We start from the raw sequence: 23099 nt of genomic DNA on the forward strand, positions 1-23099 counted from the left end.
CTGGTCCCGTCATGTCAGATTAGCTTGTTGTGGATGCTAACAAGCAAATACAACAGGCAGACAGCTGGCATCCATAACTCCTAACTAATGGATGTTTGGTGCCACATTTGTTTCTGAGTACAATTTTTAAAAAGTCTGCATGTATCGTAAATCTAAACTGCAAGGTGGGGCAGGATCCCTGTGTTACCTACAGCTGTACGTGTACAGAGTTGGAACACTGCAGCTATACACAGCGTGGTCAGTGTGTGTGTGTGATGATGGAAGACTGAGGCAGTCAGAACATGCCAGCTTGATATTTTTAGACAGTTCAGGTGATCTCGCTAATGAGACAAAGCTCAAAGGAGCTGGCGCCTGAAGTAAGTGTGTGTGTGTGTGAGTGAGAGAGAGAGAGAGAGAGAGGGTGGGAGAGGCCATTTGTTGAATTAGCTGGGCAGTGTTGAAGTGTTCAGCGATTAAGTTTAATCCTTGAGTCTTGGTGATGTAAGGCCTGACACCCCCCCCCCCCCCCCCTCCCCTCCCCTAATACCTCTCCTGCATGTTTGGTCCTTGCTTTTGAAAACCTGTTTTTGTGTTTGGGAGGAGGTTGATTGTGAGGGTAGGAGGGAATGCCCTGTCCATTAGGCTGTGTAAATATACAGCATGTGTGGATGCATATGAGGACGTTTATTCGTCAGACTGGAAATGATGCATCATGTCTGTAGGGGAAGATAAAACGGAAGGGAAGAAGTGACAATATATGATAGTAGACGTGAGGCCAAAAACAAGTGCCCTAAACTGAATCAGTGAGGACAGTGAACTGAAACAATAGCTGCTTTTTAAAAGCTTTAAAGGGAATTTTGTGATGTCCAGTTTCTGATTTGTGTAAGTAAAGTGTAGAGCGCTTTTTTCCCCCTTTTTGTCTGAACCAAAGAAGAAGCAGGCCTGTTAATACAAGCCTGATTCAAAGGCATGTTGTACGATATATTGTACTCTGATTTAGGGCTGCCACAAACGATTATTTTGATAGTCGACTTGTCACCGATTATTTATGCGATTAGTCGACTAATCAGATCATGCATCCATTGGACGTAAAACTACAGCTTATTGCACCAGCAGCATCTGTTCTTATATAACTATCATTAGCTTACATCTTTAAGTGTTTAAGGTCTGTGCTAACTAAAAATAAAGACAAGATGATAGTTTATGAAATTTTAATGAAATTTGCAGATTGTTTCGGTGAAGTTTAATAAACTCCTTGCTATCTAAAATATAACAGGACACCGGAGTAAATTCTCGAGCATCTCACACTTCTGATAATCAGTTGCCTGCTTGACGTTTATTCAGCTGTGTAAAAACTATAACTTTAATCTCAGCCAAACCGATTTACTCAGGAACAAATAAAATACTAAAAAAAAAACCAAACAGTATAATTTTAAGTTATCTAAGTCACTCATATATCATGTTTAACCTGAGTAGCGAAAGACGGTGGTGGGTTTGAATACGATTTGCCGGGAGTCTGGTGTTCTCAATGGCTCTAGTGAGCCTTGAGCCCCGGTTAGCTATCAAGCTGGTGGGTAACAGACGTCTCCGAAAACGTTGGAGCGCTTTTGAAAATATGTGGTGTCTTGATCACACACACAGGGATGAATGAGTAGTGACCAGAGGTGGATCGATATCAAACCCTAATCTTTAGAACTGTGCTCACTGGTTGATTCTGTTTTATACGCGACACATGCTCCTCACACAAGGCCTGAGGTGGTACCGCGGCTTGTCTACCAATCAGAAGGTTGCCATATGTCCATATGTTGAACTGTCCTTGAGAGAGATCCTGAATGCTGAGTTGCCCCTGATGTATCTTTCAGAGTGTGCGTGTGTGCGCAAGATTGTATGATAAAATAATGTATGAATGTGTGTATGTGGTTGGCTGGGTGAGACTTGTGGTAGAAGTACAAATCCAGTATAAACCAGCATTTCTTCAGACACACAGCTCATTTTGAGATGGTGGTTGATCATTTTGAATATGGGCAATGGTCCATTTATTAGAATTTCAGACTCCTGTTGATAGATGTTGTTGATCAGAAGCAACTTTTCCATCATTTGGCCTGAGTGGAGCTGACAGTGAGTGAGTCTGGGCTGGATTTATGGCACATTGTTATGAAAATATAGCAGGGAAATAAGTGAATTTAAGACACATCTGTGTCTTACAGGACATGTGGGAGGGTGAGAATGAACGGCTTATATTTGTTTAGCCATCTATTTTTGCTCATACGTGATACTAATCGGTAAAGCCAAGATGCAAAGTCTTGAGTGTCAGCATTGCATGCGTACCGGTTTCTGTGGACAGTAGCTTGTTATACCTGCCAGTCTCGTGCCTTCATTTGTCTCCATCCCTAATGTACTGCTTCAATGTGTGTTTGATGGGAAAATGTCGCTGACATTCTAAGGACGGCAGAGGAGGGCCGTAACTGCCTCACCAGGCCTCCTGGAAGTGCCACAGTCCACTGACAGTCTCGTCTCTGTCGCTCTACACCATTCTTCACACATTGCTGATGGCCACAGAGGCTATTACCATGGCAACAGTGCCTCTCAACCCTGCAAGCCACATGGAAGTGTGTTTTGTTTTTTGTTTTTTTTAAATCCCCCCACCCACCTTCTCTCTGATGATGTTTCGAGTCTTTATTCGATAACAGTGTGAGATGTCTGTCCATTGTTGGTGTGTTTGAGAGCGGCGCTGTACTTTTAGCCAGCTAATCTCCAGGGCCATTTTCTGTAATTATGAACTGTGTGTGTATGTGTGTTGGTACAGTTGTAAAGTGGTGAGTGGAATTAGTTGCTTTCGTGGCCTTTCTTAAGAATAAGACAGCTTCAGTCTTTCTTAAGGCTCATACAGTAAATACAGCTGCTTGGGTTTCAGCTCTGTGTTCTGCCAAGTGTTTACGCTCTGTGTGTGTGTGTGTGTGTGTGTGTGTGTGTGTGTGTGTGTGTGTGTGTGTGTGTGTGTGTGTGTCACCTCATGTTGGCTATAATACTATCATGTATTTACAGAACAGTCACATTTGTGCCTCAAGTTTGCTTTTGTATGTTTTATTGTCTAGTTTTATACCAAATAATTTCCTTATTGCCTCTGTGCTTGTACATTCCACTGTCATATATTCTGCTTATTTCACATTTCTTTGATATGCTTAACAACTTGGAGGAATTAAAGTCATTATGATTAGAGGCATGTGAGGTACACTGATGAGCATATCGTACAGATTGATAGACACATGGTAAAATGGTAAATGGCCTGTATTTGTATAGCGCTTTATGGTAAGTCAGTAACTACATCAGTGCATTACCTACCTAACTAAATGCCCAATGACACAGTGTCACATGTGGATCAGCTGTAATCCTAAAGCTAACACTGGTCGGGACTTTTGGTAATACCATTACTATGTTAATGAGCTATAAGAGGGTGATGTTTCATAGACTGTTAAAACTGTTACATCCACATACATCAAAAAAAGAAAGTTAGTCGAGGCCTGTTATAACTTTGACTTTAGGAGAAGTCGAAGGAGATCTGCTCGTCCTAAGTTTATGTTCTGTCTTATGTTTAATGTTTGGACTCCACTGGAGAGGCTAAAATCATTGTTGACCAGCAGACTGATAAATATTGCTGTTGCACTGAGATGTATACTCACTGTATTTTTGCTTTGTGTCTCACAGGCTTCCTGCTCTTCAAGGACTTCTGTATGAATGAAATAGATGAGGCTGTGCCTCAGCTCAAGTTCTACGAAGAAGTAAGTGTCCCATGCCCTGCGAATTAGAGTGCACAAAAGGGCTGGATGACCAGCTTGGGGCCTGTAATCCTGCTAATTCAGATTGAGCCTTCCGCATTCTGTGGTGTCGCTAAGCTGTGTGTGTGTTTTCTGTTTCAGATTAAGGACTATGAGAAGCTGGACTCTGAGGAGGAGCGGTTGAGCCGCAGCCGGCAGATTTACGATGTGTACATCATGAAGGAGCTCCTGTCCTGTTCACACGTGAGCATGCGGCCTTAACATCCACATTTTGACCACAGGACTCTGGTTCAAGCACACACAGACAAACATGCACACACCTCATGGGCATCTAATGATCCGCTCCCTAATATTCTCTTCTGTGAAAGCCGAGGAATCTGAGAGGTTTACGACACAAAGAGATCAGGAAAGCCACATTGTTGAAAAATATCAGAAAGAGACTGGTCAGTGGAACCTGGGATCATAAATGGAAACCAGATGCTTTTAGTAACAAACATTGAATCCCATATCCTCGATATTAATAATTTAATCTACAATTAATAATTTACTAGTGATGTAAATCCATACTATACTGTTGTTGGACCAATCCCGATCCCTGTAAAGCACAGTATACTCCAGTCTTCACCCTGCTTCTTCCTCTTCACCCGGCTTCTGGAGCAAGTCTAAACAAACACACACACACACACACACACACACACACACACACACACACACACACACACACACACACACACACACTCACTCTACTGCTTTTGTCCTCATGCAAGGCAACAATTTCGGATGTAAAGCAAGCACGGTGCATGCTGGGGCTGTCTAAATGGAGGAAGTTATTAAACACCCACCACCCACGCAAACCCAGATATTGGTGTTGCTCTCTGCAGCAGCGTTACAGTAGGGGTCGCACATGCTCACAACAGAAAAAACAGAAGTGAAATAAATGTTTATGCTGCATTTTTAATGGCCTTTGGTTTTATTTCCTCCTCTTTGTCTTAGCCATTCTCTAAGAAAGCAGTGGACCATGTGCAGAGTCACTTGGCGAAGAAACAGGTCCCCCCAAACCTTTTTCAGGTAAATACTATTTGATCTCTGAAGCTGCACTTGTCTGACTGTGCTCTTTTAAACATGTAGGAAAAAAAAAAGTGAAGGATGGAAATAGTTTGATTTGATGATTGTAGACCTTTTACTTGTTTTTATATCAGCTCAGCTCATTGCCCCATATATTGCAAAGGAAACGGTCACTTGTTGTGTTTGATCCCACATACTCCATTAGTACCCTGTTGGTGGAGCCCTGACCCCAAAATGTGACTGAAGAAATGGTGCTTCCATTATTATTGTGCAAGTTGTTTGATGAGAGACACACAGTGATATCCTGCTGCTCTTGACAGAATAAAACTGGGACAAAAACTCCTCAGTCAGGTTTCGAAAACCTCAACGGTCAAACAGAACAAACATGAAACTTCCAAAACTTGTTAGTGCTGCATTGATACATGCATTTAGAATAGGTGGCAGTACGAATGACTGGACTGTGAGCAGGGCAGGAGTCATGCATGTGTTAGCATATTTGTAGTTGTTGTTTTTTTTTTTAATGATGCCACTCTGCATCACAATGAAATGTAACATTTCATTAACAGACAAGTTTGTAGGTCTACACTGACTTTTATAAAAGGCAAGTGCCGCTTGATGACATGAACAGGGCCAAAACAAAATATCAGAACAGCAGCATGCAACACTGCACATGCTCCTTAGAAAGAAAATACCTGTAAAACTGTGTGTGTATTGAAGGAACATTTTAGGATCATAAATCACTTTGGTGGCTTTACTTAGGTTCTGAAAACCCCGTGGAGGTTTCTAGAGGAGCACTCATCTCCACCTTTCAGTCCAATGTACCAAAATAAAAAAATCCCCCCACAAAAACACCACCTATTTTGTGATTTATTTATTTTTTCTCCATTCTTAATTGACTGGTGTGGTATGCGTGTGTGATTGACATGTCATGTCCATGTCAAAGAGTATCTATAGCACCTGAGTTGTACCAGATTCCCTTCTGTGCTCAATATTTGAACTTTATTGTTTTCGTTCATGCTGTTGGTAATTAAACTTTTACCATGGCATCGCTTGCTAAAATGCCACCCAGGAAAATTACATGCAGAGCAACACAGACAGGAGCTGTGTTTGAGCTCAGAAAATCTAATCAGCAACTTCCTCTTTTAGACTACAACATGGCTTATTTTGTGGATATAAAATTATACCCAGTGACTCTAAGATGTTACATCAACTTGTTAGTATTTCCTCTATATTTTCTCAGTCCTTGGGTTGTATGTGCAGCAGTAATACAGTACCTCTGTGTTACAACTGCACAAACAACTCAAAGACTCTTTGAGTCACAAACAAGATGTAAATGTTCAGTGGGCATTTCTGTGAAACAAGTTAGCTCACAAATACAAACCAGGTAAACAAGGCTGAGGCTCAGAAACAGTATGTGAACATGCAGTCCTGCCCACTCAGGAAAATAATTCACATACACCTGCAAAGCATTTTTGTCCACACATTTGCTGAAGAGAGTGTGTGTGTGTGTGTCTTTAGCCATACATCGTGGAGATCTGTGACAGCTTGAGAGGAAACATCTTCCAGAAGTTCATTGAGAGGTAATCATACTAGATGCGTTTTATTTTTGTTTCTCTTCCTCTTATTTTTCTTCAGCGGGGGGTGGTAGCTGACATCACATGTTGACATTTTGCTTTTTTCCTCCAGTGATAAATTCACTCGTTTTTGCCAGTGGAAGAATGTGGAGCTCAACATCCATGTGAGTATGGGGGACAGGGGGATTCTCCCAAAAGTTGACTATGTCTTTTTTATCTTATCGACTTAATGGGTTTGTAAAGAACCGTGTGGTTCTTTAGCAATTCCCTCCATCCAATGAAACACACCAGCAGAGCTGCAGAATCCTGAGATGTCTGGAAACAGACATCCGCTTTTTCAGATGGTGGGACGCAACAGCAACCTGAACCAAACGGGCACGTCCACCCAGAGTTTTCTGTCTCTGAGAGGAAGGCCATGTTTTTCTTCAGCTTGAGTTAAAGTCTCTGTGCTCCTCTCTCCTCCTTCAGCTGACCATGAATGACTTCAGCGTGCATCGGATCATCGGCAGGGGCGGCTTTGGAGAGGTGTACGGCTGCAGGAAGGCAGACACGGGAAAAATGTGAGCTCCGTAAATGTATTGAAAGGCACACCGCTCGGTGCAGTTACCTCTGCATGTGTAACCTGTGTCTGTCGCTCTGATTGTCAGGTATGCCATGAAGTGTTTGGACAAGAAAAGGATCAAAATGAAGCAGGGGGAGACTCTCGCACTCAACGAGAGAATCATGCTGTCATTAGTGAGCACAGGGGTGAGTTACACACCATGTTTGCACCAACAAAGGTTTTATTTTTTCTTAAATACTCGGCATGTTTTTAAAAATGCAATTCAGTACATTGCAATATGGTATACCAGTAAAACATAGTTACTCATACAGATCCCACTTATTCTAAACTCTCAGTGCTGCACAGACTTCCTGTATGGAACAGACTGCTTTGGTTTGAGCGCACAGGTTAAAAACAGCCTGAGATATTTTCCTCTAAAAAGACACTACTTCCAGAAACTACAAACAGAACTTTGTTTTCTGTCCATTCTTCAGCTCACCTCCCCTAACACTTAGCCCATGTCTTCTTGAGTGGGCAAGTTAAATATATGTGTATGACATACTGTTAAACAGACTCCACCTTAAGCAGTAAAATATTGCCCACCATATTCTCACTTTGACTTTGATTTCCACATCAGAAGGAAAAACATTTATCAAAGAAGAAAACTGATCAAGTTGATTTTGGGGGGAAATAAAGCACAATAGCATCATCGGTTTATTTTCTCTACAGAAATTCTATTCATTCAAATTCCCTTGATTCCTGCAGTAACTCTGTGCTCCATCAACAAGGCCCCCTGAGAGACTGAGAATCTCTGCTGTAGCTGCAGAGCGGTGTCAGTTCAGACAGGCCACCGGGCAAAGCTCAGCTGACATCTTTCTTCAAATCCAGTTAGGAAGTCTCTCATTGGACGCTCTGTTTAGCCTACCCCCTAACCCTTTGCTTACCCACAGTTGCTGCACACCTGCAAGCCGTTTTGAACCCCATGCCCACTGAAGTTGCTTCCTTCATGCTGAATCTGCTTTAACTGTTGTCATATCGATGATATTATATCATCGATGCCTGTGCTGTTCCTGCTGGGTCATTCAGGGGATACCTCAATTTATAGCCCTGATGCCTAATGTCAGTGTCCCTGAGACTACAGTGGTCCTGAGTGAAATCCATCTTTCTGATTTAAAAATCGTTTTTTTGTGCTGCATGGGTGTGTTTTACTAAAGGTCCTCAGTTCTTTTTCCACTACTAGCTGTATAACCCATTTTAGGAAAACCACAAGAGTAAGGTTAGCTGGGAGGAGTTCACTTGTAGACTTTAAACTCGTTCTCTCTGCATCTTCCTTCAGGACTGCCCGTTCATTGTGTGTATGACGTATGCCTTCCACACGCCTGACAAGCTGTGCTTTATCCTGGACCTCATGAACGGTAGGATGTCCCACACCTTCCTTCCTTCCTGCCTTAGATTAAACTCCTGCCGAGTCCAATCTGTCCTGAGACACAAAGATGGGATTACTCGGACTGCCAGTCGCCACTCAGGCCATTCCTCCCTCAGGGAGTTGATAGGATTCTGATCTCATTGATGACGCCTCACACCACCTGCCTGTGTTAGATTCTTTTGCATCTAAGATCAGCCTCCTTTTGAAGTCACACCTCAATGTTAAGTATATCCTGATCAGGACTGGCCAACTTTCAAAGTCAACAGTCACCACCAAACAGTGTCCACTGCTCGCTATTTGAGCTTCAGTTATGCTAATGAATACAGATAATCATTAGCTCAGTGAGACAGCTGGAAAAGAGAAGAGTGTCATAGAGAGCCTGCCATCGATTTTCATTTTCTCCCCCACGAGAAGGTTACCACAACTTATGGACAGATATTGATTTAAACTGAGGTGTTTTGATGTCATGCACTTACTGTGTATGTTTGTGTGTGTGTGTGTGTGTCTCTCTCTCTCTCTGTGTTCAGGGGGTGATCTGCACTACCACCTGTCTCAGCACGGCGTGTTCAGTGAGAAAGAGATGCGTTTTTATGCAGCTGAAATCATCCTGGGTCTGGAGCACATGCACAACCGCTTTGTCGTCTACAGAGACCTCAAGGTAGACTCCCCCTGATTCCAGACGGAAATCATCCTGAACACAATCATTCCTATAATCAGCATATTCCATGACGTGGCCAACAATGAGTTTTTCCTGTCAAAAGAAACTTAAAAGCAGCTTTTCATACAATAAATTCTGAGGACTCATTTTATGCATAACCTGGAATCTATTTACAGTGGACTGAGGTGAAATTTATACCCAACATCCAAGAAACCCTCAGGACAGCCTCCATCTAAATAACTCAGGTCCTACCAGCTGGTGCATTACTGAGCTGCATTACATATAGGTTTCCCTAATATTTTGCCCCGTTAATGTATACTGATCTGTAGCAGGAAAAAAAACAAACAAACTTAGAAGCTAGCTGTGGTGTAGGGGATTACTAGCTACTACCTCTGATTGACTTAACCGGGTGTTACTGCCGACGTCAATCGTAAGTCTACGGAATTTACATTTGCCCTTGCCCAGCAGTTTTAAATTTCCTTCAATGTCACCTGCTCTGGCCCCTGGAAGACAATTGACTATGGTTGCTGGTGTCTCTAGCTTCACATCATGTCTTAGAACAGAATCGCCAATTTGCAGAGTTTGGTCCACACACATGAATGGGGTTGATGGCATACCAGGGGCTTCTTCTGTGCTTCCTCCTCACCGTCACCCAGTCATCCTGTTTTCCCGGCTGCTCACGGCAGTCTGTTGGGGCAGAGCTAACGGGGCTACGCTACCTTCAGCTGCACCAGCTACAGGGGCCTGGCTAGCTGCAGGTTTTTCAACGATGCAAGCTGCGTCTCCAGTTCAGGGACCTTAGCCTCCAGAGCTGCAAACAGGTTAATTCCATTACAAGTATTGCTATTTCTAAAGGAGGCCGATGAGTAACTAAACATCTGACACACAGAGCAGGAAAGTGCTAGAGAGACAGGTCAAGAGGCCATGTTTCCATTGCGTCGGCTATGAGCTAAACTGGCAAACAGTCATCTAAAGCAATGGAAGACATATTGTAGTAAACAGCGTGTTTTGCACAGCACTAAATAAAGGACGGGAGTATAATAATATAATTGACAATAAATGATAAATATAATATCATCATCCAATATAGGACTTGAATTAAATCAGTCCAACAATTCACCTCACCAGAATCTGTGTCTGTGGCTTATTACTGCGGGGCACTGGACACATGCTCTCCACGTTCAACTTTCAACTTACAGATCCTTTTTTTTGTATGTGTGTCTTTTGTATCGTTCATCTGTAAAAGCAGCACCTTTCATATTCCATGCAGTCGTATAAATCCGCCTCTGAAAATAGTCCCTCAACATATTTGTCCGGCTTAGCTAAAACTGAAGCGACCAGCTGTTTCAGGAAATCGCTGAGTGGTTTAAAAAGGTAATGACCACATACAGCATCTGAGCGTTTTTCTACTTCCCGGGAGTCGCACAAAGCAAGAAAACACAATTTTGTACTTCATAGGATTTATTTACAATCAGAAAATTTTTTAATATCACCAGAGTTTTAATCCTTTGTTTTAAAAAATCAAAACAACCAAAACTGCAATGATTATCATTAACTGCACATCAGAACCTGTGCCATGTTCCCTTTAGATAACAGTTTGCTATTCAGGCTGTAAAAGGGGGATTCTAACTTTTTAGATAAGCATCCCTTAGTCCACTCACCCACCGCTGCACCTCCACAGCTTCACGTTTCATAGCTTCATATCAACCAATTTGTCAGCTGTCCTCTGTTTTTTCTCCGATTCCCCTGTTTGGACTGGCTGCCATCATAATGGATATATTTTGCTGGAAGTCAGGGAGCAGTTTTAGTGCTTCAGTAAACAGTGCAGTTCAATGCAAATAATACTAAGGCAGCGTTGGACAGAAAGAAAGAGAGTGAGCTCCAGATGTGCCAAACGGCAGAGGATAACCAGGACAGGAGGCGCTCTTACTGTCTGTATTCACACAGAATCTCTGCTAGGGAACGGAAATTGTAACTTAAGTCTTGAATTAGTTAGCTCTCCAACATTGTATCCTATGCTTTATCGTGTTATCTCTCACATTCTCCATCACCCTCTCCATCACTCTGCCTATGTGTATGTCCTCCCTCAGCCAGCTAATATCCTGTTGGATGAACACGGTCATGTTCGTATCTCTGACCTCGGCTTGGCCTGCGACTTTTCCAAGAAGAAGCCCCACGCCAGCGTGTAAGTTCATCTGAGTTTAACTCTGCACAGCAGTTACGTGTCTTGGGGTAGGTGGGTGGGCTGGCTCATAAATGTAAATAAATCTATATTAATATGAAATACAGCTGGCGCTGCTCGGGGTTCTCTCTGAACATCTCTCGCAGTGATTACATTTTAAATGGGTTGGACTATCTCAGCTCGCTGCACTTTGACAAGTGGAGAGGATTGTGCCGACCTGATGGATCATGCATTAAAGGGCAAATAAAAAGAGTCTGTGGTGAAGTTCCCAAGAACGGAGCTGTATTAAGTTACTGTTAATGCAAGTCAAACATTTCCTGCTGCTGCAGCTTCACATTAAAAGCTTTTTAAGTGGTGAAACACATTTTAATTGAATATGAAGTAACCACAGGAAATGCATTGTGTTGCTGCGTACTCTGCTGATTAATGTGCTCCTCGGAGATTGTTAGTGAGCAAAAAGACAGCACTGTAATGTCTCGGGCAGCGAGTTGTCAGAAAGAGATGCTGAGGAGGACAAACATCCCACTGCAACTTCTTGTCCATCCAGTCAGCGATGTGGGTTGAAATGATGTCTTCATATTGGTTGGGTGAGTGGTGATATATGATACACCACTATTACATGAAGTGTTCTTCAGTAAATCAGCGCTAACTAATCAGTTGCAATTCAAAGATCAGTTTTCTGCCCATGATTGTGGTGCCTTTAAAGCTTTGTGTGTCAGGTCCACAAACATAGCGGTGGACTGCTGTCCATCACACGTTGACATTTTAAGTAGCTGTGCAGGACTGGCAGCGTGCTCCTCAGTTGAGATGGAGACTGGCAGCAAAGCTTGAGTGATTGATCCCTAATACATCAATGAATTGCTTCGCCCTGCATGGATCATAATGTGGAGCTCAGTGAGCTCGCAGCAGACATTCAGCATCTTTTCATTACAGTTATTATCACTAATATTTTTAACTGTCTACTTGTTCATTGTTGGCGAATATTCTTTCTTGGATTCATTTGAATATTTTCAGACATGTTATCTTGGGCTCTGTTCATTGTTATTTTACATGATTGATGCTCCATTTATGCTGATGTTTATAGCTCTACTCTCCTGCAAACGATGAAAGCTAAACACAAGGGCCTACATTGGGTTCAGTTTCAGTAAAATGAATTTCTGCAAAGAGGTGTAATGAATTGGTACTTCATAACTAGATTAAAAAAATAGAATAAAAAGAATAAGCCCAGAAGGGCTGACTGTCCTGAACATCTGTATAATAATTATTGAGAGAAATACCAATTTCCTGCATTCATTGTTTTGACGTGTGCTGTGCTTGTTGCAGTGGCACTCATGGCTACATGGCTCCAGAGGTTCTTCAGAAGGGGACGGCATACGACAGCAGTGCCGACTGGTTCTCCTTAGGCTGCATGCTCTTCAAACTCCTCCGAGGGTAACCACTCAGGCTTTACTTGTTCCTCTCAGCTCATCTATCCCCCTTGCTGCACTGTCCTGACTTCCTGTCAGCTTTCAGCCTGCTCTGCCACTCTCAGTAAACTCTTCGAATCTGCTCGCTCGCCTTTCTCGGCATCTCTCACCAGCCTGCTTTCTATTTGGTGTGTGATTGATCTTGTTTGTGTGCAAGCCTGTGTGTGTGTGTGTTTGTTTGATCTGGAGTGTGTAAATGCCAGAGGTCTGGGTACAGTAGGTCAGAAATCCGGTAAAAGCAGTTGTGTGTGTGTGTGTGTGTGTGTGTGTGTGCGTGCGTGTGTGTGTGGGGGGGGTGTTGGGCGGGTTTGCTTATCCTGAGTGAGCAAAAGAGAAGAGCAAGTGTGACGTGAATCCATTGATGTTCAGATCCATGTGTTTGAACACTTTAAAGAGGAAGAGTGTGCAGGCCTTTGGTCAAAGGTTGTCTGCGTCTTTCAACACTAGAGTCCAAATTCTCAGAGCTGGATGAGATTTCTTTTTCTTTCTTTCTTTTTTTTTTTTGGAAACCACTTAAAGCAAGATGTGGTCAGTATCATTGTTTTCTTCTTTTTACACACACATATACACTGTCTCACACAAGTGAGTACACCCCTCAAAATTTTGTAAATATTTTGTTATATCTTTTCATGGGACAACATCGAAGATATGACACTTTGATACAATGTAAAGAAGTCAGTGTACAGCTTGCTGCCCCCTCTAAGTAACTCAATACACAGCCATTATTGCAACAAAAGTGGGTATATATACATATATATGTGTCTATATCTCTACCTGTCTGTCTGTCTAGACATGTCCATACACATATCTAGATATAGGCATATATATGTATATACATATACAACCCCCCCCCCCCCCAAAAAAAATATCACTCCATCAATTAGTGAACAGTCTCTGAAATAATAATTTTCATCCTGTTCCATGCCCATATTTAATTTGACACACTACAGGGTTTTGGCTAAGAAGACTGGCTTCAGGCTTAATAGACGTTCTTTTGCATATTTTTGTATTTTTTCCACACTGTTGACGATGTGTTACCTCTCTAGTGTTATCTCTTTCTGAGCAGCTGATACATTTTCGTTCTTGGCTTTACTCATCCGGACATCCTGGCTTCTGAGAAATTTTTTTTTCTTTCACCAACGCACCACTACCTTTTTTTGAGGGAGTGGGGAACATGTTGACTGTGATTGGTTGTTGCGACGGCGTTACGCCAAATCTACGTACTGACTGATAGGCCAGATGTGCTGATCGAATTTTAAAATCTTGGTTTATGGTTGTCATCGACAACCGTAAACTATAAACCAGGTGCTTCAAGAGCATGGAGTGTCTGGCCTATTGGTACAGGCCATTCAATCCTTATACAACCACTGCTGGAGCTTGGTCTGCATAAGTTGACATGGAGTTTCGGGCATGTCTCACCAGGAAGAGACCCAGGACACGCTGGAGCGATTATATCTCTCGACCAGCCTGGGAACGTCTTAGTGTCCTCCAGAAAGGCTGGATGAGGTGGCCAGGGAGAGGGAGGTCTGGGCTTCTCTGCTTAGGCTGCTAGCTGTAGCTTACTTACTGCTGCACTTGTTTCATAACTTTAGCAGCGAGCAAGCCAGCTTACCAGCCAGAAGGGTTAAAGAACTTAACTAGCTGACTTGACACAGTATGCTGCTAGTAGGGATAAGCATTGAAGCTAGCAGAGAAGCTAACATTAGCCAGAAGAAAGCAATCTAAATAAAGTTCTCTCCAGATCCGGTGCCCTGCCTGCACCCCCCAAGTCAATATAAGTGACAATTTATTTATTTATTTATTTATTTTTTTTAGTCACTGCCTCTGTTCTAATTGAAGCTAATGTGTTCCTAACCTTTTAATCCAGTCCTTTGACTCGTGAACTGTGTGAAAGGATGGATACTATTTTTGCAGTATGCACTAACCTGTGCCACATTAGAATGCTTAAACTAAAATATGGTTCGTCATGAATCTTAATTCAGTCTGATAGTGCCAGTTGGATAGATGGTGTAGGACGTCCGGCTGTTAAAGCATTAAAAAACTCCTACTTTCTTCAGTGTTCTTTCCACACCAGCTGCACAAACACTCATTAACATCTACCAAGTCAGCATTTGAAGCTGCAGGTGTGTTGGCAGCGTCTGTGTAATTTACCTGAGGGAGTTTTTTGTTCTTGCTTCCAAACACCTCTTTTCTCACTCCATCCATCTCCACTTCTGCTGTTCCTAGTCATCGACAGTGTCACCATCTCGCTCTCTGTCTCTTCTGTTTTAGGCACAGTCCCTTCAGACAGCACAAGACCAAAGACAAACATGAGATCGACCGCATGACGCTCACCATGGTAAGATACATCCACACTACATGAGAGAAGATGCATGGGTGTCTGTGTGTAAACACATCTCAAAGCACACACAGGGGAGTGTGTGTGTGTGTGTGTGTGTGTGTGTGTGTGTGTGTGTGTGTGTGTGTGTGTGTCTTTGCTTTACCCTAAGCACCTAGGTTTGGCCTGTTTGGCTTACAGTAATTCCAAATGTGTACACACTTTTTTATATATATATATATATATATATATATATATATATATATATATATATATATATATATATATATATATATATATATATATATATATATATATATATATATATATATATATATATATATATATATATATGCGCGCACGTACTGTACTGTGAAAAAACAGCCTGAGCAGAATCTGTTGCTAGTCTTTCCTGCACATCTTTGACAGGGTTGTATGTAAGTTTTGGGATCAGCTTTTAGTGTCTTTGCCTGTTGACCTTGCTTTTTTGTAGGTGTGCAGATAGAAATGGGAGCAGTATCCACTGTCACTCTTCCACTGGGAGCAAAGCTTGTAAAATAGCTCACTGTTTACAGGAACACAGCTGGATGAGCGAAAGTAGCCATTAGCTTGATCATTGTTTGCTGTGGGTTCAAACTTGTACACAGATCAAGTCCCTCTAAAACAAAATCATTCCACTGTGTGACTAAATGAAAATGTAACTCTTTTTAATTAGTACCTAATTGACTCAGTTTTGGTTGTACCACATAATGTACCTGGGGTCGTTGTATGCGACACAAACACAACGACAATGGAGGATGTCGAGTCAGTGGTGTACCTGCTGCTAAGTCTGTTGCTTTGTGTCAGACTCATGGACCGCTGTATTGGTTTGTGTGCGGCCGTTTCCCTCGTTGCCAGGTTTCAAAATCGGCAGTTTTGATTTTCATGAAGTAGTTGCTCTGTTGGAACCTAGGCCGAGCGGGTACTGAAAAAGTACTCGGTACCAGGTACTTTGGCACCATACACCATTTTGGCCAAAATTTTAATAATAATAATAATGTATACTTTATTGATCCCTGTGGGGAAATTCCTCTCTGCATTTAACCCATTCACTCAGTGAAGCAGTGTTGATGTGTTGTATTGAAGAGATAACAACTGAGTTGAAGTAGGGCTGGGATGGATTTAAGTGTAATACTACGTTTGCATTGTGGGTCTATGAAACTCTCCTTAACAAAGCCTTTGAGGAAAACAAAAAGCACACATCCAGAAACAGAATGACACACCCACTGTTAATACACTGCCCCCTGGTGGTGAAAGTTCAACTCTGCACTGGGTAACTGCACCAAGCATCTATAAGGTTTGCTAGATGGGGTTGATGAGGCAACATTGCACAATTAACTATTATTACACAAAGTAGCTTAGAAGGACTGGAGTCTACTCTGAGTGTCTGTCTGAGAAATTTGATGCTGAGCGTGTGGGATGGATGGTGTCTGCTGAGCCCACCCACGACATGTCTGCTTTACCCTCCTCACATCCACACCAGACTCGTGCAAAGGCGACATATCATGTTAGAGTGCAGGCAGGTTCATCGTGACAAAGCACAATGTGAATGTTCACCACAGCCTGACACTCATCTCTCTGCCTGCCAGCTGCAGCAGCTGTCCATCACAGGGGAGTGGAGCCAGAGATCTGGCTCTGTTTGTGTGTTTTGTCAGGACATGAAACAGTTGAATTGTGACGGTGCTCCATCCCTCACATACACTGAGCATGCCTGCTAAACAGTGAAAGTATGATCTTTCATATCATAATAAATCCAGATTAGGATTTTAATCCAGCCACTTAATCTGGTTTTATCCTCTTAATCCTTGTCTGGGTGTGTATCTGTGTTTCAGAAAGGGGCTGGGAGAGGAGGAGGATTGCGATTCATCCATGAACAGACTAAAAATACTGCTTTATATGCCCCAGTGTTTATTAAACGTGATGAATGGTTTCATTACATAAACATGAAGGATGGAGAGCACAGTGAAAAGGCTGAGAGCTGAGCAGCCAAGACAGGAAGAGATGAATGGAGCAGATCTCAGTAGATGGCATGTCTGAACTTTGAAACACCTCCATGAAGCAACTGAGCAAAAAAATCCAAGGGTGGAGGCTAACTTGGGTTGTAGCAGGGGGCTGTATGAAGAGAAATGGGCAGGTGCTAAAACGGCTGTTGACTTATCCCACTTATCAACCCTGTCTGTCCGGTGAAGGGCAAAGAAAAGAGAGTATGAATTACACTCTGCCTTCAGATGAGACTAGAAGAAGAAGAAGGACACTTGAGTCATTGAGCTTTCCAGACTTTTAGAGGAAAATGAAGGGTGGTTAAAAATAAAACTTCAAATTTGAGTTTGCTTTTAAGGGAAGGCTGTGCTATACTGTGGGGAGAAAAAGTGAGGTATAACCGCATGCCACACTTTCTGGATGCTGCTCGGCTCCGTTTTTTCACCTTTTTGGGGGCAGAACCTGCAGGGACGCGTTTCATGTGTAGAGTCCCAAAAGCTAGTTGGAAGAGATTCTTGGAGCAAAAGACACTAACTCGTCTGCAGGTTTCATTTCAAGCTGAACTTTGTCTGGTGTTAAACATCAACTGATACAGCTATTACAAATATTGTGAATGTAGGAAAAGCCTTTTAGTATTCACATCATTTCATTAGTTTGTTTTACTGAACTCTTCTAACAACTGTAACTGCCTAAAGTTCTGAAAGTTCATTTTTGGTGATTTTAATTGGTAAATGTTCTGTATTTGTATAGCGCTTTTCTAGTCCCTAAGGACCCCAAAGCGCTTTACACGTCCAGTCATCCACCCATACATAGTTTAACCAAATTGACACAACCAGTGCAGATGTACACGTAGTTAAGATACTGCAGAATTATCAGCAGCACGTATTAAAAGATGTGAGAGAATGGAGTCGTGATCATGATGAGTACATGCAAACTTCTGACCACAGCTGTATAATTGCTGATCTAGTTGTTAACACATTTGCCCTGCACACAAAAAAGGCTTCTTTGTTTCTGGGAGCAGACCCAGCCTCGGGGGGTCACTACTGAGTATACTCCTACTGCCTAGATTGTTTTTTGTTTTTTTTTGTTGTTGTTGTTGAAAAGTTTGTGAAGGTGGACCATAACAGCCGTTACTTTGGTGACTGGTGTTTAACTTTTGTTTTTAGTGGCCTCAGCTGTAATGGTATATACACTTATTCCATTTTTATTTACTCTTTTCAAAGAAACCTTAAGAACTCTTTCACCTCTTTATCAGGTCATCAGCTGAACATGTAGTCAGTGCAAACGTGACATAAAAATATTACATCAGTAAGATCAGTGAGGTGAAAAGGTACTGCTTCAGTAAGTTGTACTTTTTTCATAATGCCTTATTGATATGTATTGGCTGTACCAATTACTCTGACCATTCTATCTACACGTACTCTGTCCTCCATAGATGCAGAGGTGCTGGCCCTGAGTTTGTTGCTTTTATATCAGCTATCTAAGCCTGTCTGTAATCAGAGGAGTTTGGATGTTATTTTATTTTTAAGCAAAGTGTTCACTGCAAAGTTCACTACTCAGTTCAAACATCTCACTCTCATTCCCTCCTCTTCCCTTCCTTCCTCCCTTCCTTCTTTCCTTCCTCTCTGTTACACCCGCAGAATGTGGAGCTGCCAGACTCTTTCACTGCAGAGCTCAAAGATCTTCTGGAGGGGCTGCTGCAGAGAGATGTATCCAAGAGGCTCGGCTGCCAGGGCCGTGGGTATGATATGCACGCACCGCACACACTTATTTTCATATTTTAGTGAGGACCTCTAAGGGTACGTTCACACTGCAGGCGAAAGCACATCAAATCCAACTTTTTTGACCCATATCCGATCATGGTATGACAGTGTGAACAGCACAAATCCGATATTTTCAAATCCGACCTGGGTCACTTTTGTATGTGGTACTGAATCCGATACATATCTGATGTTTTAGTGTGTGACGTCTTCTTTTGCACATACGAGCCGCTTTGAGGGTTCACACTAGAGCGCGTTTGCTGTCACATTTCATTTGTAGTGTGAACAAGCAGACAAAAAAATTGGATTTGATCAAAAAATCAGAATTGAGCATTAAGATCTGCAGTGTGAGCGTAACCTAATTGACATAATGCCGCTTACCCTAGCCAATAAAAATGAATGCCTAAACCTAACCATAAACTAATTGTAACTAAAACCACATTTTGAGCCTCAAAAAGGCCTTCAGACACATGGGGATGGGCACTTTGTCCCCATAAGTGACTGTTGGTCCCCACAAGTACACACAGGCTAAATTTCACATTAACCTCTGTCATGTATCAGTGTTTACATACACAGGCATGCAGATGAATACATCAGTTAGACAAATTTTGCTAAATGTGCTCATTAAGTCTGATAACACTGGGTGGTGTAGTTTGCAGTCCGCTGGAGACAAATGGTGGTGGACATGAAGTGGACTAATAGAAGCTGAGTTCATAACTAATTTGATCATTGCTGTCATTTTGCATCAGCTTATAATTAAAGCCAAGGGATGGATCTTTGTCTGCTTGGGGTTAAATGGCAGAATTGTGTGCGTTTGTCAGAGGGCTGTATTATGGCAAACAGTGCCACCTAGTGTGGATATGAGAAATAACACTGTTTTGTGTGTGTGTGTGCGTGTGTGTGTGTGTGTGTGTGTGTGTGTGTGTGTGCACGCAGAGCCTCTGAGGTGAAGGAGCATCAGTTTTTCAAAGGCATTGACTGGCAGCAAGTTTACCTCCAGAAGGTAAGTGAGGTTCACTTCTGTTGTGAATCTGCTTTATTCTTTGTTCTCTCAGGATTTCTTGCCTGGAAGCTTATAAGTCTGGTTTCCATGATGAAGCTAATTAATGTACAGTGTTTGATCAGACAGCGATCACAAGGTATCCAACTCTGATCTATACTATTATAATGCAGGAGAGGTCATCAGCAGGTCTTCAGAGCTATGCTGACAAAAGCTGCAGTAGCTGCTGGTTATGTACATTTATAATTGTTGCTGTCATGATTAGCAAAGAAAAAAAAACTGACAAGTTGAGCCCACTTTGAATATGACATTATATCCACAAGTCTGATACTGATACTCAGTATCAGATGAGGCACAACTATTCATGCGATAAATTAATGAGTTTTGTGAGGTTCTTCAACAGCAGAAGAGTCTAGCTCAGGGGTGGGCAATCTCAGTCTACGAGGGCCGGTGTCCCTGCAGGTTTTAGATGTGTCCTCGAACCAACACAACTGATTTAAATGGCTAAATTAGCTCCTCAGCATGTCCTGAAGTTCTCCAGAGGCCTGGTAATGAACTAATCATGTGATTCAGGTGTGTTGACCCAAGGTGAGATCTAAAACCTGCAGGGACACCGGCCCTCGTGGACTGAGATTGCCCACCCCTGGTCTCGCTGATTCTTGCCATAGTAATGAGTCTGTGACGTCTGTTTCTGTCTATCAGCCTCACATCTCTACAGTAATTATTTCATTCACAGCCTTACAGCAGGTTTTACTCGCCTCACCTGTTGACGAGTCATATTGTCTCCAAGGCCACAAACTTATCTGTTTTTGCCCCCAGTTCACATACTATAACTGGCCACATTAATTGTTGCTCTGCTTTTGCCATCCAGTTCACTAAAAAACTACGACTTATTGGCATCCATTGCTGGGCCAATGTTTACTTAGGAGTTAGCAGTTAGCAGGCAGTGCTAACTTCAGTGGGTAGGCTTTCAAATCAGTGTGAACAACCAGACCGAAAAAAAAAAGTGGATTTGATCAAAAAATTGGAATTGAGCATTAAGACCTGCAGTGTGACCTTAGCCTTAGTGACCCTTTGACTTAGGGTCAAAGAGCAGAGTCTTTGTTAGGGTTAATATATCATTCAAACTGAAAGCCACATAAAATCTTGGAGTTTTGCCTCCAATCAGGTAAACTAATGGAGGCTAACTAACTGACTAACTCTGAATTGGACTACATTAGTCCATGCCAATTACTGTTGCTATGGTTACCTTGAGGGAAGAACTACTACAGGACTGTTGCTTTGCTAACACTCCTGTTTTGCTTTTATCGTCCTCTCACTTGTTACACGTTTTGCCTCATCTTCTGAAATCCATGTGTCTGTTCTCCCACTCTTCCTCTGTCCAGTACTCTCCTCCTTTAATCCCTCCAAGGGGAGAGGTGAATGCTGCAGATGCTTTTGACATTGGATCTTTTGATGAAGAGGACACCAAGGGCATCAAGGTAAAACAATCTTACACTTCCATCTCCTCTGTTTATTTTAATTCAATTTAGTTTTATTTATATAGCACCAAACCACAACAACAGTCACCTCAAGGTGTTTAATATTGTAAGGTAGACCCTACAATAATACATACAGAGAAAAACCCAACAATTATATGACTCCCTATGAACAAGCACTTTTGCAACAGTGCAAAAGGAAGAAATCTCCAGCAGAACTAGGCTGAGGGAGGGGCGGCCATCTGCTCAACCGGTTGGGGAGAGAGAAGGAAGACAGAGATTAATAACAAGTAATGATTCTATGCAGAGGGGTCTATTAACACATGAGTGAGTGAGAAAGGTGACTGAAGAGGAAATACTCAATGCACCATGGGAATTCCCCAGCAGCCTACACTTATTGCAGCATAACAAAGGGAAGTTTAAGGGTCACCTAATCCAGCCAAAAGGAAGTTTTTATGCCTAATCCTAAAAGCAGAGATAGTGTCTGTCTCCCAAATCGAAACTGGAAGCTGGTTCCATAGAAGAAGGACCTGGAAACTGAAGGGTCTGCCTCCAATTCTACTTTTAAATACTCTAGGAACCACAAGTAAGCCTGCAGTGCAAGAGTGAAGTGCTTCTCAGGGAGTTTTTAGGACATCCTGATAATAACGAATTACAGTCGTCCAGCCTAGAAGTAATAAATGCATGAACTAGTTTTTCAGCGTCACTCTGAGACAGGATATTTCTAATTGTAGAGATGTTGCGCAAATGAAAGAAAAGCAGTCCTATATATTTGCTTTATATGTGCACTGAAGGACATATCCTGGTCAAAAATGATTCCAAGGTTCCTCACAGTGTTACTGGAGGCCAAGGTAATGCCATCAGAGTAAGAATCTGGTTAGATACCATATTTCCAGGAATTTTAGGGCTGAGTACAGTAACCTCAGTTTTATTGGAATATAGAAGCAGAAAATTAGAGGTCGTCCAGGTATTTATGTCTTTAAGACATTTCTGCAGTTTAACTAATTGGTGTGTGTTATCTTTCTTAATGGATGGATAAAGTTGGGTGTTATCTTCATAGCAGTGAATATGTATGCTATGCCTTCTGATGATAATGCCTGAGGGAAGCTAGTTAACGTTACAGGGATGGTTGGCTCAACAGTGCTCTGACTTTTTGCCAGCCCGGCTACAGTGCTGAAGAGAAACCTGGGGTTGTTCTTATTTTCTTCAGTGTTCAATAGGGCTGCTCAATTAATCGAATTTTAATCACGATTACGATCTGGGCTTTCAACGATCATTAAAAATGACTGAGCCGATTATTAGCCCCTCCCTCGTGCTTTACTCTCGCGCTGCTCCGTGTGGCAAATCCAGCACACCTCTCTGCATTTCGAACACGTTTCACAACAATTAAGAACAGCCAGTGTTGCCAACTTAGCGACTTTGTCGCTATATTTAGCGAGTTTTCAGACCCCCTTAGCGACTTTTTTTTTCTAAAAAGCGACTAGCGACAAATCTGGCGACTTTTTCTGGTATTATTGGAGACTTATTTATGACGACTTTTTGACGTGAAAACGCGTATCGCTCTTACTCTCAACAAGCAGCGGGTGCTGCCGTGGGCACCTCACCCGTGCCAAAGCTCTCCCAGGCGGAGGATAGTCCTCCCCCGCTGTTATCAGGGCAGGAGATGTTCACACCTATGCGTCCAAAGGGCAAATGAATCGCGCATGAGTGAAGCCGCTGCTCCCGCACTGACTGTAACGCAGTCAATTCTTCTTTTACTGTTATGCTGTTTTGTGGATCACAAGGTTTAAAACTACTTATAAACAAACACTCTCACACACAAAGTAACTCCACCAGAGCGCCAATTTCGGGTCACTTT

General features: G+C 42.3%; 1 protein-coding gene across 1 annotated transcript in view; it reads left to right on the top strand.

The window, feature by feature from the left end:
• Positions 1 to 23099, top strand: part of grk3 (G protein-coupled receptor kinase 3) — a 74215-nt gene that overhangs the window by 37819 nt on the left and 13297 nt on the right. The window contains exons 3-17 of the mRNA XM_085464671.1: positions 3685 to 3758; positions 3897 to 3998; positions 4749 to 4823; positions 6339 to 6400; positions 6507 to 6558; positions 6863 to 6954; positions 7042 to 7141; positions 8272 to 8350; positions 8889 to 9019; positions 11110 to 11204; positions 12525 to 12632; positions 14939 to 15005; positions 18644 to 18744; positions 19700 to 19766; positions 21149 to 21244. Coding sequence (XP_085320797.1) covers positions 3685 to 3758; positions 3897 to 3998; positions 4749 to 4823; positions 6339 to 6400; positions 6507 to 6558; positions 6863 to 6954; positions 7042 to 7141; positions 8272 to 8350; positions 8889 to 9019; positions 11110 to 11204; positions 12525 to 12632; positions 14939 to 15005; positions 18644 to 18744; positions 19700 to 19766; positions 21149 to 21244 — 1301 coding nt within the window. The remainder of the gene's footprint in view (positions 1 to 3684; positions 3759 to 3896; positions 3999 to 4748; positions 4824 to 6338; positions 6401 to 6506; positions 6559 to 6862; positions 6955 to 7041; positions 7142 to 8271; positions 8351 to 8888; positions 9020 to 11109; positions 11205 to 12524; positions 12633 to 14938; positions 15006 to 18643; positions 18745 to 19699; positions 19767 to 21148; positions 21245 to 23099) is intronic.

The sequence above is a fragment of the Copadichromis virginalis genome, linkage group LG7 (genome assembly GCF_057382275.1).
Source record: "Copadichromis virginalis isolate Kocher_CV1m ecotype Utaka linkage group LG7, C_Virginalis_male_GT1.1, whole genome shotgun sequence".
Lineage (NCBI taxonomy): Eukaryota > Metazoa > Chordata > Actinopteri > Cichliformes > Cichlidae > Copadichromis > Copadichromis virginalis.